At 30.7% G+C, this 15,679-nt stretch overlaps 1 protein-coding gene across 1 annotated transcript; it reads right to left on the minus strand.

Annotated features, from left to right (window-relative positions):
- On the minus strand, positions 11,115-13,123 carry LOC105166477 (dCTP pyrophosphatase 1-like). The gene is made up of 2 exons (XM_011085847.2): positions 12,888-13,123; positions 11,115-11,601 (listed from the first exon to the last, which is right to left on the minus strand). Exons 1-2 carry the CDS (start codon positions 13,032-13,034, stop codon positions 11,311-11,313), a joined length of 438 nt encoding a protein of 145 aa, XP_011084149.1. The 5' UTR covers positions 13,035-13,123; the 3' UTR covers positions 11,115-11,310.

Here is a 15,679-nt window from a genome sequence, read left to right on the forward strand (position 1 = left end):
ATCATATCACTGCATGCATGTCTCAAATATTTCTTCAACAATGGCTGCTGCTGCAGTTAAGTCAGTGTCACAAACATTGTCCGCCGCTAAGTGGTTCTGCATTCAAATATCATAACTACAAAATATTGATGTTTGAGACTACGTGCGTAATGGTTCCATCCATGTTACCTTTGATGTTTTATGTATAAATGATTGTAAATTATAACTTATTATACAACTAGTTGTTGTACCATGCAATTTTCGCGAGCATATAAAAAAAAAATATAATTGTGAGATTATTAAAAAATATTGAAATTACTAATCTAACTTTTTTTTTAAGGGAAGAAATGAAATTAAGGGTAAATTTGGGTATTAAAAAATTGGTGCGACAAAAAATTTTCTTTTGTAATAACTAGCGTCTCGGTACATCGTCCCTGCATGTATATAATAAATAATATTTTATATTTTAGACGAAGCCCCTATTATGGCTGAGTTGTGCTTTGGGCCCCTACTTACCATGTAGGGCAGTGGCAAATTTGGTGCTTTCCAAATGCACCAAAATCAATCAACTCTCTTTACTTATAAGGAAGAATCCAACTCCTTTTCATGTAAGGAAGTCAACTTCGGCCTTGAGCCATATTTTAATGGAACTTTAATTTAAATAAAATAAAATAAGTCTAGAGTCTAATGGGTTTTAATTCAATCAAAGACATAAACCCATTCTCCTTTAGTTAATAAATCAAACTTATTAATCAAAGTAGGCCTAAGTAAATTAATTTAATTAATCTAACCTTGAGCTATCTATCAATGGACTATCCCATGTGTAAATGATTGAATCGTTTATACTCTTTTATGAATTAATTCAATACAATTAAACTAATCTTTATTTTTTGAAATTAATTTCAAGTTAATTCTATCACCTCATCAGTGATTTATGTTTGACTCTTCAGATTCTATTTCAACTAGACTTGATCTTGTGTCCAACATAATGATTAATTAAATTAATTATTCATGATTAACCACTACTCAGAAATGCCCGTCACTGCGGGTGGCCATCTAGCAACAGTTCACGGCACTAGAAACTAAGTGAATGTTGGTGTGAATATTTAGGCTTATAAATTTCGTACGGTCACAGTTCTTCCGTCTACAGTCTTCTGACAGTCTTTGACACAAAATTATGAGTAGGTTCGCATACTAAAATAGACGTTTATGCTCAAAACTCAAGATTGTGCTTGCTCCGCCCATCGTCCTCACTACATATTTTGACCGCACTGGACAAGGCTTATAATGATCATGTCCAAGATATAGTCACCTCTTGAGATTCAAGATACAACTATTATGTGCATGTGATTGTCATGGTTGCTCAAGTTTGAGGAAACCTCCCATACTATCGAATTCGAGAGTTCTAGTCATACCGACCAAGCCTCAAAGGCTTTCATATGATAATTCCTGCAAGTTAATTTAGTTAGTTGATCATTTTGCTAACTGACCTACTAAAACTGCATAGACGTCCAACGCTTGTCGCCAATGAAGTACGATACTCATCCAATGAATGCAATACTTAATGTAAGTTTTTATCGGACTCTCAATGTCCAGTCTTGAGGTACACCTTTGTTATGATCTCTTTGATGTTAATTTACCAAAATTGTGAACTTTTCCATATTGGCACAACAAGCAGTTTAAGTTTACTACATAGAGTATCCAAGTATGAGGAGAGACAAAGTTGATTAGATAGTTATTTGCAAAATCAAGGCACAAAGAGTAGTTGATGAGTCTCAATGGTCTGATGTTGCATATCAACATGATCATAGGAAAGTCATAACTATTCCATAAGTTGTTACAGATATTTAGACGTACGACTTGTATGATCCAAATGGTATACAAACTAGTCATTGATCTTTATGTGGCACTTCAACAGGGAGCAGAGATATCTTGTTCACCTTATAGTGAATTTGATATTGAAGAGAACAAAGATGAAGAAGATAGTTTTGAGGACTACGAGACTAAAGAAGATGACAACACGAGTATCTGATGTTAGTGTTTGGATTTTTCTCCAGCATTTTATAACTGTTCTCCAACATTTTATAACTGTTCTTGAAGCATTGGGGTACGTATAGAGAGACCTATGTGCGGCTCTTTTTCCTCCAAAAGTATGGTGATTTGACAATCATGATGAGGTGGTAAGAATGACGTGTTTAAATAAAACACGTGACCCTTGTCATGTAAGATATATAGGTCGGATTTTTTTTATGACACAAAGGCAAAGATGGCCAAATTTGTTAGAAATCCTCAATTTTTTATGGTCACGTGTGGCTTATGTGAGGAATCCAGCCAAATTAGAATTTCTTGAACTGAAACATTACCATTTTTCAAAAATTATAATCTTGAAATACTATTGTTAAATGATTTTGGATCGAAAATATCACCACATCCTATATTAATGGATCAATATTGCATTTTTTTTCCCTTTTAAGGCCTCAAGGTTACCTTGGCACCAAGCTAGAATATGGGCATAAACCATTTATTTTTCTAATTTATTCCCTTGGCAATCTGAATTTGGTATCCTTATCCTTGGTTAGGATTAATTAGAGCTTTACCCAACCTCTCCAATTCTCTGTCCATGATATATATCCTATATATCCTGATCCTAAAACTCCAAACAAACAAAATAGATCATAATATATAACGGGAAAAATATAAGTAATTTATCTGTTATATAGTAAATGAGCAACTTATATCTTTTCATTTAAAAAAAAAATAGTAATTCACGTCTCTGTATTTTAGTTTTCATGGCTATTTGTTGCAGTAATGACGAAATATTCGTTGCAAATATCTAACACTTGGTCTCTTATTGCACTTAGTTCTCGACTCTGTCAGATGATTCACTCTAATATCATTTGTCACGCCTTTGGGTCGCAAGCCTGTTGGATGGCGAGAATCGCCTCCAAACCCATTTGAGTGCATTCTGAAATTCAATTATTAACAACTCATGGAAAAGCATTCAATTGATGCACTTTAGTTTTTTGCCCAATATTTATATATTGTTTATCTTATTAGTTGATAATCCATGTAAGACATAGTATCACACCTAATAACAAAAAATTTGTAGCCAATATTGTCACAATAGAAAGGAAAATTTTGTAGCAACTAATTTTTAATGCCATAGCTACTTGAATTATGTAATAATTTTTTCCACCAAAATTTTGTAGCAGTGTCGTTACTAAAAAAATAAAATTTTTGCAGCTATATTCTTTACTATAACGGCAGAACGTTCGTACTCATTTTGGTTTCCATTGCAAATGAGACTTCCTAGCAAATTTTATTTGCAGAATTACGATCATTCCGCAGTTCACTCTGTAAATAAAATACTCCATAATTTTTATTTTTAAATTATTCCCTAAGCAAAACTTTGTAGCTAATTTGTTGCACTAGCAATGGAGATTGGCAACAAAAGTGTAAGCACTAAAAAATCAACTAATGTACGTACACTTTTTTGCAATATTTGTAGCTATTTTGTTCCCTACATATCTTATTTTTTTGAATAATTTTAATACACAATTTGCTAACGGAATATTCAATGTTAGTCCATCTCATTAGCTACGGAATTGCAATATTATTTAGGGCAAATTGCAATTTTCGTCCAGTTTCTTAGGGGTAGTGGCATTTGCAGTCCAGGTCTTTATCAAAATAGTATTGTGGAACAATAATTAAAAAAAGTTGGCAATTTTAGGACAAATACCCTAAATCAGCCGGAATTGAGCACGAGGGAGGCACGTGAGCTGTTGAAAATTGGGGGAAGCTGACGTGGCCGGTGAAACTGCAAGGTGTAAAAAAAAAAATCGGAGAACATGACGTGGCAAGCTGACGTGGAAAAAAAAGGCCACGTCAGCTTGCCAACGTGGACATTGTTTTAGCCACCAAGACCACATTGTTTCAGGAACAACGAACTCATCCTTCGAATAATCCGGCACCAGCTCAACCCTCCTCCCACCCCTAATCTCAAACACGATTTCCTCAGATTTCTCGATAAATCATCAGTCTTTGCTCGCGCCTCAGAACATGCAAAAATGAAATAGCTGAACGAAGCTGACGCAGTGATTAGTAATAAATAGACGTGTTTGGGCAGAGTTACGGAAAACGAGTCTTCCTCGCCAGTGAATACGAAGTGAGAAGGCAAGAGAAAAAACGGATTCCGGTTAAAATTAAAGAAATTGCTGCTCCCATCATCCCCGCCGCCGCCGCCGCTGTTGTTGTTACTGTTGTTGTCACGAGAAGGAGCTGAGTAATTGAGGGGCGTGAAGTGGGAAACGCGATTGTGTTTATGAGCGTGGACGTTAAGAACTAAGCGTTTGTCCGCGCGGCGGCGGCGGAAGGGGGAGGCGCCCAGAACACTTCCGGTGGGGGACGGCGGGAAGGAGGGCAAAGGAGGTTGGTGAGGAATGGAGAAAGGGTTGCAGGCGGAGCAACCCATAACGACGTCATGTCCCCCCAAATTACACCTCGCAGTTTCACCGGCCACGTCAGCTTCCCCCAATTTTCAACAGCTCACGTGCCTCCCTCGTGCTCAATTCCGGCTGATTTAGGGTAATTTGTCCTAAAATTGCCAACTTTTTTTAATTATTGTTCCACAATACTATTTTGATAAAGACCTGGACTGCAAATGCCACTACCCCTAAGAAACTGGACGAAAATTGCAATTTGCCCTATTATTTATAATATATGTCTTATTTTTTTGTAGTATAATTTACTCATTTACAATATCGGACGAATGAATTGCATTAAACCCTAACATAGACAATAGCACGCAGATTCAACAACTGTGCAGAGAAAAATCGCAAGATGAAGAGAGAAAGAAACAAAAATAGAATATAGAAACCTAAGAAAAAGTCTGATACGCAGGAGAAGAATAAAAGAAAAGCATTGAAGGCACAGTAAAAAGGGAGTAGTGCAGCAGGTGAGCGATTAATTGTGATAGAAGGGGTCGCCGATAATGTGTGTATTAAGCCTGTCAGGGGGAAACATGGATCATGAAGCTAGGGTTTTTAGGATCCAGGGTTTACAGTGTTGATAAGTTTAAAAACAAATGGGGAGGGGCTCTAGCAAAAAGCCTCTGATACCAGAAGAAAAAAAGAAAAAAAACTAGTTTTTGACTTTTGATTTCCTTCATCTTTTAAATTTATAATATGGTTAATTATACGTAAATTCTGATTTAAAATGCAAAATTATTTTTTTTTTCAAAAAAAATTAAAAATATACTTACACTTCCTTCGAAAATTCTCTACTTGTACATGAACTCTTTTGTTAGGATTTGGATGAAAAATATTGATATTTGCAAAAAATATTATAATAAATTAACATTTTTATGGATAGATTTGTACCTATAAAGAAATAAATGTAATTAATATCTATATATGGAGTGAGTTTTTTTTAATTATTTTTTTATAGAACTTTCGAAGTATATATGCAGTGAGGTTACCGTCATTACATTTTTTCTTTATAAGTACAAAATTATTATCCAAAATTGTTAAATGAGGGGTAAAATCGAAAACTTTTGTTAGTATCTTGCTAACTTCAGCATTTTTCCTCTAAACCCTAATAAATAAAAAAGGTTATGTGTAGACAATGAATTTTTGAAGGAGTGTAAGTATAATTTTAAAACTTTTTAAAGTAAAAGTGTAATTCACATTTTTAAAGGAGTCTATGTATAATAAACCCTTTATAATATTACAATTAATCACATCATAACTTGAGTGACCACTGCCCTTTATTAATCAGTGACAGTTCACGCACACCTGATACGTGGACAAATAAAAAAGTTACAATAAAAATGTTACGGTAAATAACGTTGACACCTTCTGAAATTATGTCAAAATACTCAAACTCTCTTCTTTTTATAAAACTAACGGTCACGATACGTTGTCCTTGCATACATATCTTACGTTTTAAAATATATTATGAATAAGAAAAACTATATATAAATTGATATATCATTTTTCTAAAAAAAAAAAAGAAGAAAGAAAGCAAAAAAGAAAAAAATAAAAATTAACTTAGGGGTATTATTGACATAATAACAAAATAAACATTGGGTGTCATAATTGCCAATTTTTAGAGAAAAGTGCCTTTTCTTTTTATATAATATAAATAATCAACTGAACTGATAATCTCATTCTTAAGACACTGAACAAAAAAAGTTGCTTCAATCTTTTCTACCTTTTTGAATTACGGATAATTGTGTGTAGCTAGTCCTGGATTAAGAATTATGCACTCATTAATTAATCTATTTATAAAAAAATTTAATTATCAAAATTGAAATATAGTAACCAGAAATGCAGTACCTCTATGTAATATTGAATATGTACATAATCTTTTTGTAAAATAATAGTAAAATGTTTCTTTATATTTTTTAAAATGAAATAAAATATCTCCTTAAAGAAGAAGATGTAATACACGCTCTCTTTTTATGATTTTAAATAATTTTTATATATAATTATATATAATATAAAAAAAATATATTATATTATTAAAAATAAATCAAACCCAACCCCCGCCCACCCGGCCTCCACCACCCACCTCCTTCCCCCTCAACCCCCACTACTCATAAGATATGACAGATACGAAATGGCCCATTTCTCCTAGAGAGGAGAATTAGAGGGTTTGTGGGCAGAATTTGCAGAGAGACAGTTACGGAGTCTATGATGAGTGAGAATTGAATGCATGTGCACAAGGCAGGCACGCTTCTCTAGATCTCTTGCGCCACCAACTTACCAACTCCAACATAAGCTGCGGAATAAATGAGTTATTTATGAAATCTGGCTCTACCAATACGGAGAATAAATTAATAATAAAAAGATTTGGTATTAATTATAGAGAATTTGCTTTTATTTATTGTGTAGGTAGGAGGATTATGGGTGGTAAATGAATCGAGCCGGCTCGCGAGGCTCCATTTTGAGCTCGAGTCCAACTCCAGCTCAATTGTTCTGTGCACTAGCTCGCGAGCTTTTTCTATTTTTTTTGTATTTTTTATATATTTTTATTTTTGAATGTTTGTATATATTTAATATTTGATTAATTTTATAATCAAAATTGACCATATATTATAATTATTAATCAATATCATACATTTTATTTTGAATAATAATAAATTATGGTACTTTTATTTATACATTTAATTTTTATGCAAAAATAACTTAATCAACGACTTAGTAAATCAAAACATTTTTTTGTAATTAAAATTATTATTTAATATGATATATATAAACTTTATGCTATATTTTAATATATATTTGTATTACATTATACTTTTTTAAATTGACAAGAAATTCACTTATGATTTTTTTTATCTATTTTTGAATTTTATATTTATATCAGGATACATACTATGCATTTTGTGCAATTTATTTTATTAATTATAAATTTGTGTCAAAATTTAGTAATTCCTATAAATTAATCTAAGAATGAGAGTGGAGATTTGAGGATGTTTGCTATAACTTTTTAAAACATCTTATAAGCTCCTACATCTTATAAGATATTTTAGGAGTTTATAAGGTGTAGGATTTTATTATAAAAATAAGCTATGAAAGTGTTTGGATAAAATAAGTGTTAAAGCTTATAAATATGAAAAACTTGTAAGATGTTAGGGTGTTTGACATAATAAAATATTTTATTGGTAAAATAATTAAAATGGATATAATATCATTATGATCAAATAAGTTGTTATTTCTTGACATATTTTGCTTTAAAAAAATTAAAACACCTTTATAAATAGTGCACTTTAGTTTAATTCTAAATAAAAAATTTAATAGATAATTTTAACATAAAAAAATAATGAATTTGATGGGTGTGGCCCAAAAAATTGAGGCCAAAAATGAGCGAGGGGGCCCAAAGACCTCCTTCCATAAGTACGATCGCACGTGTGGAGGAAGCCTGCTTAACGTAGCCTAATATTGTGGCCTAAATACTAACAACCGGCCCAGCCTCCACGCGCACATCCCTATCTGAAGCCTACGTGGCATACACTAGAAACCTGCATGTACGCCCTTCCACCAGCATGGAATACGCGTGGTGTGGGAGGTTCCCTCAAGAACTTGGACTCTTGAGTCAATGAGACTCCCTAGGGTCCAGGAGTCCTCCTCAGATATGGATTCTCTTCCTCACCCAAATGGCGACCCTAACAGTAAAATTAGTAAAAGATAAACCTGATCATGTCTTTTCTCAACTAACTTTATCCGTCCACCTCAGGAATAGGAGGCACAATCAATTCCCTAGCGAAGGAGAACAATCCTCTGTAAATTCAGAGTCTATCCCCAAGTGGGGGGACACCTTCAACCGGTGGAGATTTGGCTATTATTCTACTGCACTTATATTGCACTGTCAAACTCGATTTTACTTCTCTTTTTCCATCATCACGCTTTATTCTCTTAACACACTTTATTATTTCGAATTATTATTCTTCAAATGAAGTACCAACTTGCATATCGGAGTGCTAACATTTTATTTTGCAGCTCCTTTTCTCTTGAATTCTTTCTTAGTCAATCCAAGCCCATCGCTCAAATTCAAGTCCATCGGACCCATGCTAAAACACGCATCAGAATTATTGCCTAAACTTTTGAATAATAATATATATGTATATTCATACTAGTCGAATATTAATATAAATATATAATTGATTTTCTTTTTGTTAATACAATGATTATTTTTAGTCCTAGAATTTATAATATTTTAAACTTATATTTTTCAATAAATATAATATCAATACCAATCTTATTTTTATTTAAATATAGTAATTATTATTAAATAATAAAATATTTTCTCTTTTTCGAACGTTAAAAAAATAAAATAGCAAAAAATATTCTTTAAATATCAGAGAGATAGAGTGTGTGTGTGAGTGTGAGAGAGAGAGAGAGAGAGAGAGAGAGCGAGAGGAGAATGTGTGTGGGTGTGTATGTGAATATATAAATACGGATATTTTTATCTTATGATATATTAATTTTATATAACTTATAAGATGTTATAAAAGAAGTTAGAGAAGTTAACTTTTTTTGTTTAAAAAACTTATAAGATCCAAAACATCTCTTTAAAAAATTAGCAAATACTTTAATGAAACTTATAAATTTAATATCTTATAAGATATTTTGAAAATCTTATAAGCTTAACCAAACACCCTCTTATTAGGAGAACAACAATAATGCTCTATATGTGTGGTAAGTATGGTGCAATTCTTGATATTTCACTAGCGTTTCTTGGTGTGTTTTAAATTATTTTTTTATTTTTATTTATCAAAACACTTTACTATAATTTGTATTTATACACTTCTCCAGCAAACATTATAAGACATTAAAAAATTCAAATGAATAATTTACTATTTTTCGATCTAACAAAAATATATTTACAATTGTGAGAAACTTAAACCAAAAAATCAACGAATAATTTTTCGATGAGTTTATAAGAAAGAGGTTCGAGCTAGAGTTGAAGCTTAAACCACATGCAAGGAATCAGCTCGAGCTCATGATCTCATTCCCTATCGAGCCGAGCTTGAACTCGAGCCTAATTTCGAACTCATCCAGACATATGTTACAATGTTTTAATGTGAGCATGTTACGATTATAGGGCTTTAAAATATTTTTATTATATATCTAATATTGTTTAGTAATAACATAAGTATAGAAAATATACATCAAATTATTTAAATGTCTGCACATAATTTATAGTTATATATTTATCAAATTTAAAAATCTATATTTGTCCAGATAGAGTTTTTTTTTTTTAATTGAATTATATTATATATTAATTTTTAACAAAATAAATATATAAATTATTTTCTAAAAGTAAAATGAGAATAGTCATAAACATATATTTTTAAAATATGATAATGACAATTTAAGTTTTTTATTTCTTTTAATTATAGAAAAATAAAAGAAGAATTTTTTAAACTAAACAGTAATTTACCTCATTTTATATATGTGTTGATATAATGCAATAACAACTGAAATAATTAAACTTATTCAACCATCATCATTATTATTATCTTCAGATTAATTTATGAGAATCACCAAATTGCAATATAAGTTTGTAACTAGTAAAATAAATTGCATATTATGTATCTTGGTATACATACTCACAATAAATACAAAAAATTTATATGTTAATTATTAGAACTTGTTAATTTACAAAAGTATAAGAGATTACAATTGATATTAAACTATAACAATAAAATTCATATGCATCATATTAAATAATTATTTACAAAAATATTATCAAAACTTATTAAAATGTTAATTAAGTTTATTTCAAAAAAATATTAAATAATATAAATAAAAATATCATATTTTATTATTATCTAACTTTCTCCCCTGAGGGTTCACATAATTATGAATACCCCCTCGTTGCTTGAAAAATTACAAATACCCCTCTCAAATGCAAAATAATTATATAGCTCCAAGACTGTGAAGTGGACATTACTAATTTATCCTTGTTGAATTACTTTTAAAAAATAAAAAATATATATTTAAAAAATGTAAAAAATAAATAATCTAGAGAAATTATTAGTTCATAATTTTTTAATATATATAAAATTATAATTTATAATTCAAAATGATATTTTGATCGGTTCACAACAAAAATTGAATGAAAACCTAACAGAATGGACTCATTATTAGACAGACATTAAAATCAGAAGTATTTGCAATTTTCCAAACAATAATGGGGTTTTTTAATTATGTCAAACCTAAAAAAAAATAGTTGTAATTACTCAAAATTAAAATATATAATATTGATTAATAATTACAACATAGGGTGAATTTTAAATATGAATTTGATATAATATTAAATATATAGGTATATACTTAAAACCTTCAAATAAAATATATATAAAAAATATTTTTTTTTAAAAAAAAAAAAAAGAAAAGCTCGATAGCCAGCTTGTGAGCTCACTGAATTGGAGTTCGAGTCAAGCTTCAACCCGAGGCTCAGACTCGGCTGCCCCCCTCTAGCTTGAACCCCATTGTACAGGCCAAAGAAAATTCCTACCTTATGCATCACTCTTGTAATATGAGCACAGTACACATAACAACATATGCCCCACCTCATGCATCAAAGTTTGTCCTTCACTTCTCTACCACAACACAATCTACACTTTAATTCCAACCAATGATTTCTTGAATAGTAATTGCCATAGAACCAAAGGAACAAAGAGGCATGACAAGATATAAAAGTGAGGTAGCCCCCAAAAGCCAACCACCTCAACTATCACTTGAAATCAATATCCAACAAAAACACAACAGCCAATTACAACAAAGGAGAAAGCCTTTCAAAGAACATTTTCATGAACAATATCTAGACACCGTTCTGAGGTACATCATCCTTGCTGTTATGAATCTGATAATACTTTTGAGACGAGCCCTTGCAAAGGTGAACTGGGTATTTTTGGGCATTGAGTTCCAGCTTTCTAAGAGCAGCTTTCCCAAGATCAATACCACAAACATCAGACAACCTAATAAGGTAAAGCAAAACATCAGAAAGCTCCTCACCCAAGTGCAGCTTCTCTTGTTCTTGCCAATCAGGGAGGCCTCTTGGGACCTCACCTTTCCACTGGAAAATCTCAGACAACTCTCCCACTTCACCCACCTGACAGAATCAACAAAGCATGCAATTAAAAAATGGGATAATACTAGAAGAAAGCAAGTGCATAAAAAGACTCAAATAGCGATAGTGGTGCCACTTTGGCTAAAAAAATGAAGTAAAAGTTGATTCTTGTGTGGCTGAATGGGAACTTTAATGTGGCCTTTCTGATGCTGTCATGATGTTACTTCAGACAGTGTTTTCTGACTGCAGTGGTATAATTATATTCTAGGAAACATAATAAAATGACAAAATACACTGTCTTTCTTTGGTTTTATCTTTTTGCTGTATAAAAGGTAACAAAAGATATTCTAAATGTTTGCATATATTCTTTTTTCCAGAACATACAGTTTAATATATTTTAACTTATTATATTATAATACAAGACTAAACATACCAAATATTCTTAAAACACTCACTTATCTCTATCTTTTACTCACCATCTCAGTCTAGGTACATAGAGAGCTGAACATGATAAAGGGCTTTCCAACTATCCTTTTTAGTTATGCCCTTCACATTTCATCAAATGTTAATTATACCTTGAAAAACAAATTCAACAAAAGTTGTCTTCTTATGGGCAACTAAACAAAACTATAATACTTATCTTGTATCTTCAGAATTTGCACGAAGAGGAGCAATCTATGACCAGGCAAGAAAACTGTCCCAGCTCTAGTACTATATCAAACTTCACCACAAAAGAAAGACAATATGCTCCCCTCCCCCAACCCCACCACCCACCCACCCACCCTCAAAAAAACAAATTTCTTGCTGCAAAAGTTAGGAAATGATTGGGAAGACTGAATCTTTATCCAATATGCATAATGGGTAAGGGCTAAAGGAGTGGAAAACTTGCAAAAGAGGATCAAAAATCGAAATGAAACAACAGATCATCATAAAACCGAGGAAAAAGATTACACAGAAAGAAACCAAATACATAAGTCCTTTATTTGTATGTGCATGGTATGAGACAGATACTAAAGAAGCGACCGCGTGTTATTTCTTGCTGGTACTTAAACAGGAAAACAAATGGGAAACACCTTCACCCGCCACTAAAGGAGAAACCACAAACAGCAGAAATCAGTTCATGATGCTTGCAAAGTTGATCATCTAATTACAGAGAAAAAGATAATTTCTCAAGGGTTTTTGGCCCACGCTGAAACCCACATTTTCACATGAAACGAAAACCCAGATAAACAGAAACAAACACACACTCTCACACACACAAAAGGGGTGAAAAAAGCACGAAATGGGAAGAATTTTAATGGCGGCAGAGAGCAGGAGATGGTAAGAACCAGGGCTAAAAGTAGATTTCTGGGGCTGTGGAACTGATCCCAATCTCTTTCTTCTGCAAAATTTGCCATTTTCTCCTTCAAATCGTCGAGAGTCACTGTCACCCCTTCCCTCCCCACTCGCGTCTCTGCAGAGAAACTCCCCTTCATAGCTCCCTCCTTTTCACACACGGATTTTCTTGACACACCCACTGCTCTCACGTTTTATGTGTGAGGAAGAATGAGGGCGGCTCTTATTGTTGGTGGTGTATATATAGTTGTACATAAGTACAAAATTTATTTACACACATATAATGTTTATTGAATTAATTGGATTCAACACAACCCTTTTAGAAATTAATTTAGGTGAATCTGCTCCCAAATCAACCCCAATTTTACAACAAATCTTATCATATTGATATTATAATAAGGGATAAATAATCCCTTCTTTTCAAATTTAATGTAATTACATGCAAACCTCTAGTAATTTGAAAATTTATATTTAGTATTTTTTACGTTTATTTTTGTTTAATAAGAATATTTCTCATTAGTTAAAATCATTAAATTTGATTATATTAATAAAAAAATTAAATAAAAATTCATATTAATTTACTCTCAACTGATTTATTACTCACTTATTTCAGGTTAAATAAATATTTTCTGACCAAACTATCCTTGTATTTTTTCATACGCTAATGCATGTGAGAAGTCGGTAAGAAAAAGATTTATTTGACATGCAATAAGTCAGTAATAGGTCAATCAGGGATAAATATAAATGTTAATAAAATAATCTAATTTGTTAGACATAAACAAACATCAGGAGTATCAGATATACTTTTTCAAATCACAAAGATTTTATTTGTAATTATAATCACATGGGATGACGATATAATAATAAGAGAAAATTATTTTTTCCATCATTTAATTTTATCCTCTATTATATTTAGTCCTATAAGTATGCCCATTAACTGATTAGTCCTATAAGTTTGCAAATATGATGAAATTAAGTCCGATTTAGGGTTTTCTTCTAAATTTTTCAGCAATTTTTAAAATTTATGTCGAAAATTATACACGTTGCAAATTTTGTTGAATTGTCCGACCACTTATTCAGTTGTACTCTCCATGCGTAATGAGTTTTGGAGGGAAAAAGGAAGTTTCTTCCCTCCGAAACATGTCCTACATGGCTTAAAAGTCAAGTTCAAAGCCACATAATATTAGAATCCCCAAAATATTATACAACTCATCTGCCGTATCATATTTTTCAAACAAAAAACAAATTCATGATTACCACAGGACTATTGTCATCATTTTGCGAACTTACAGGACTAATTAGTTAATAGATATACTTGTAAAAAAAAATAATTTTCCCTAATAATAATTGTGAGATCTAGTTTTATTAATAAGAATTTAGGCACTAATATAAGTTAATTTCTTTATTTGGTTTGGACAAAATTATTATAATTACATCATAAATTTAAGGATTAAATACACTTTTCACCCCTGAACTATGCATTTTATTTTGTTTAGACCCCTAAAGTATGAAAGGTAACAAAAACAACCCTGACAAAATAATTTAGCATTGATAAGACAAAAATGCCTTCTCGCATACCCATACATTTTTTTATTATACTTCCTAAAATATGATTTATTAAAATATCTCCTCCAAATTATTTTTAGTGATTTAAAATTTTACTCACATTTTATTTCTAAAATAATATTTATAATTTATAAGCTCAATATATGCAAATATATTTTACAAAGTCAATTAATTATGTTAAAAATACATGTAAAAATGTGTCAATACATAATGCATATAATATTATAGAAAAAATATATTTTATAAATAAATTTTTATTCAATTACATATCCACATAATAAAAATTCATTACTTAAAAAAAGATAAAATATTATATATTAATTATATTATAGATTTGTATATTTTAAAGTATATATATGTTCTATATAATATTTTAAATTTATATTGATAATTTATTTTTAAAAAAAGTTCAATATATATAACAACCCAGACAAAAATAATATAAATTTTTTACTAATTATATAAAAATTATAAATTTATGGAGTTTATATAGATTCTATACTCAATATAAAAATTATAATTTTGGGTAGTCTTTATTTTTAATAAAAAAAATTTATAATAATTCAGATTATATTTAGGAGGATGCTGGTAATAAAGATATTTCAAGAGTGTAAACAATAAGGGTATTTTCATCATAAAAAAATTATTGTATATCATGAGGGACCATTTTGTCATATTTTATAATTTAGGAGTGTAAATGCACTTTATGCATAGTTTTAAAAATATTTATTAAAATTTGGTTGCAATTTTTTAATTATCTAAGTATTTATTAATTTTGAATAAGTGAAATAAAAAATAAGATAAAATAATTAAAAATAAACAAATAGATGGAAAAAAAACCTAGATAAGAAAAGTGAAATGAGAGGTAAGGGAGGTAAAATTAAACAAATAAAGAGGTTAACAAAAAGATAGAAAAGAAAAAAAACAGAGAGAGAAAGAAAAAAACTAATTTGAATATTATCAATTTATATAGTACAAAACTACTCAACCATTTATCTAAAAGGCCCGACCTAAAGGAATTGGGCCTCTAGTGATCAACCCAATCGGCTTGACCCTTTTTTTCCATAAGCAAGTATTACAAAAAAATCATTTTATTGGAACGATTTTTAGAACGGTTTTTATAATTTATAACACTTTTTTTTTTTATAATGGCTAGGCGTATCGCGGTTAAGCGAGACGTTACAAAGTATTTGTAACGGCTTGCATCAAAGTTCAATTA

The sequence above is a fragment of the Sesamum indicum genome, linkage group LG7, assembly GCF_000512975.1.
Source record: "Sesamum indicum cultivar Zhongzhi No. 13 linkage group LG7, S_indicum_v1.0, whole genome shotgun sequence".
In the NCBI taxonomy this organism is placed as follows: domain Eukaryota; kingdom Viridiplantae; phylum Streptophyta; class Magnoliopsida; order Lamiales; family Pedaliaceae; genus Sesamum; species Sesamum indicum.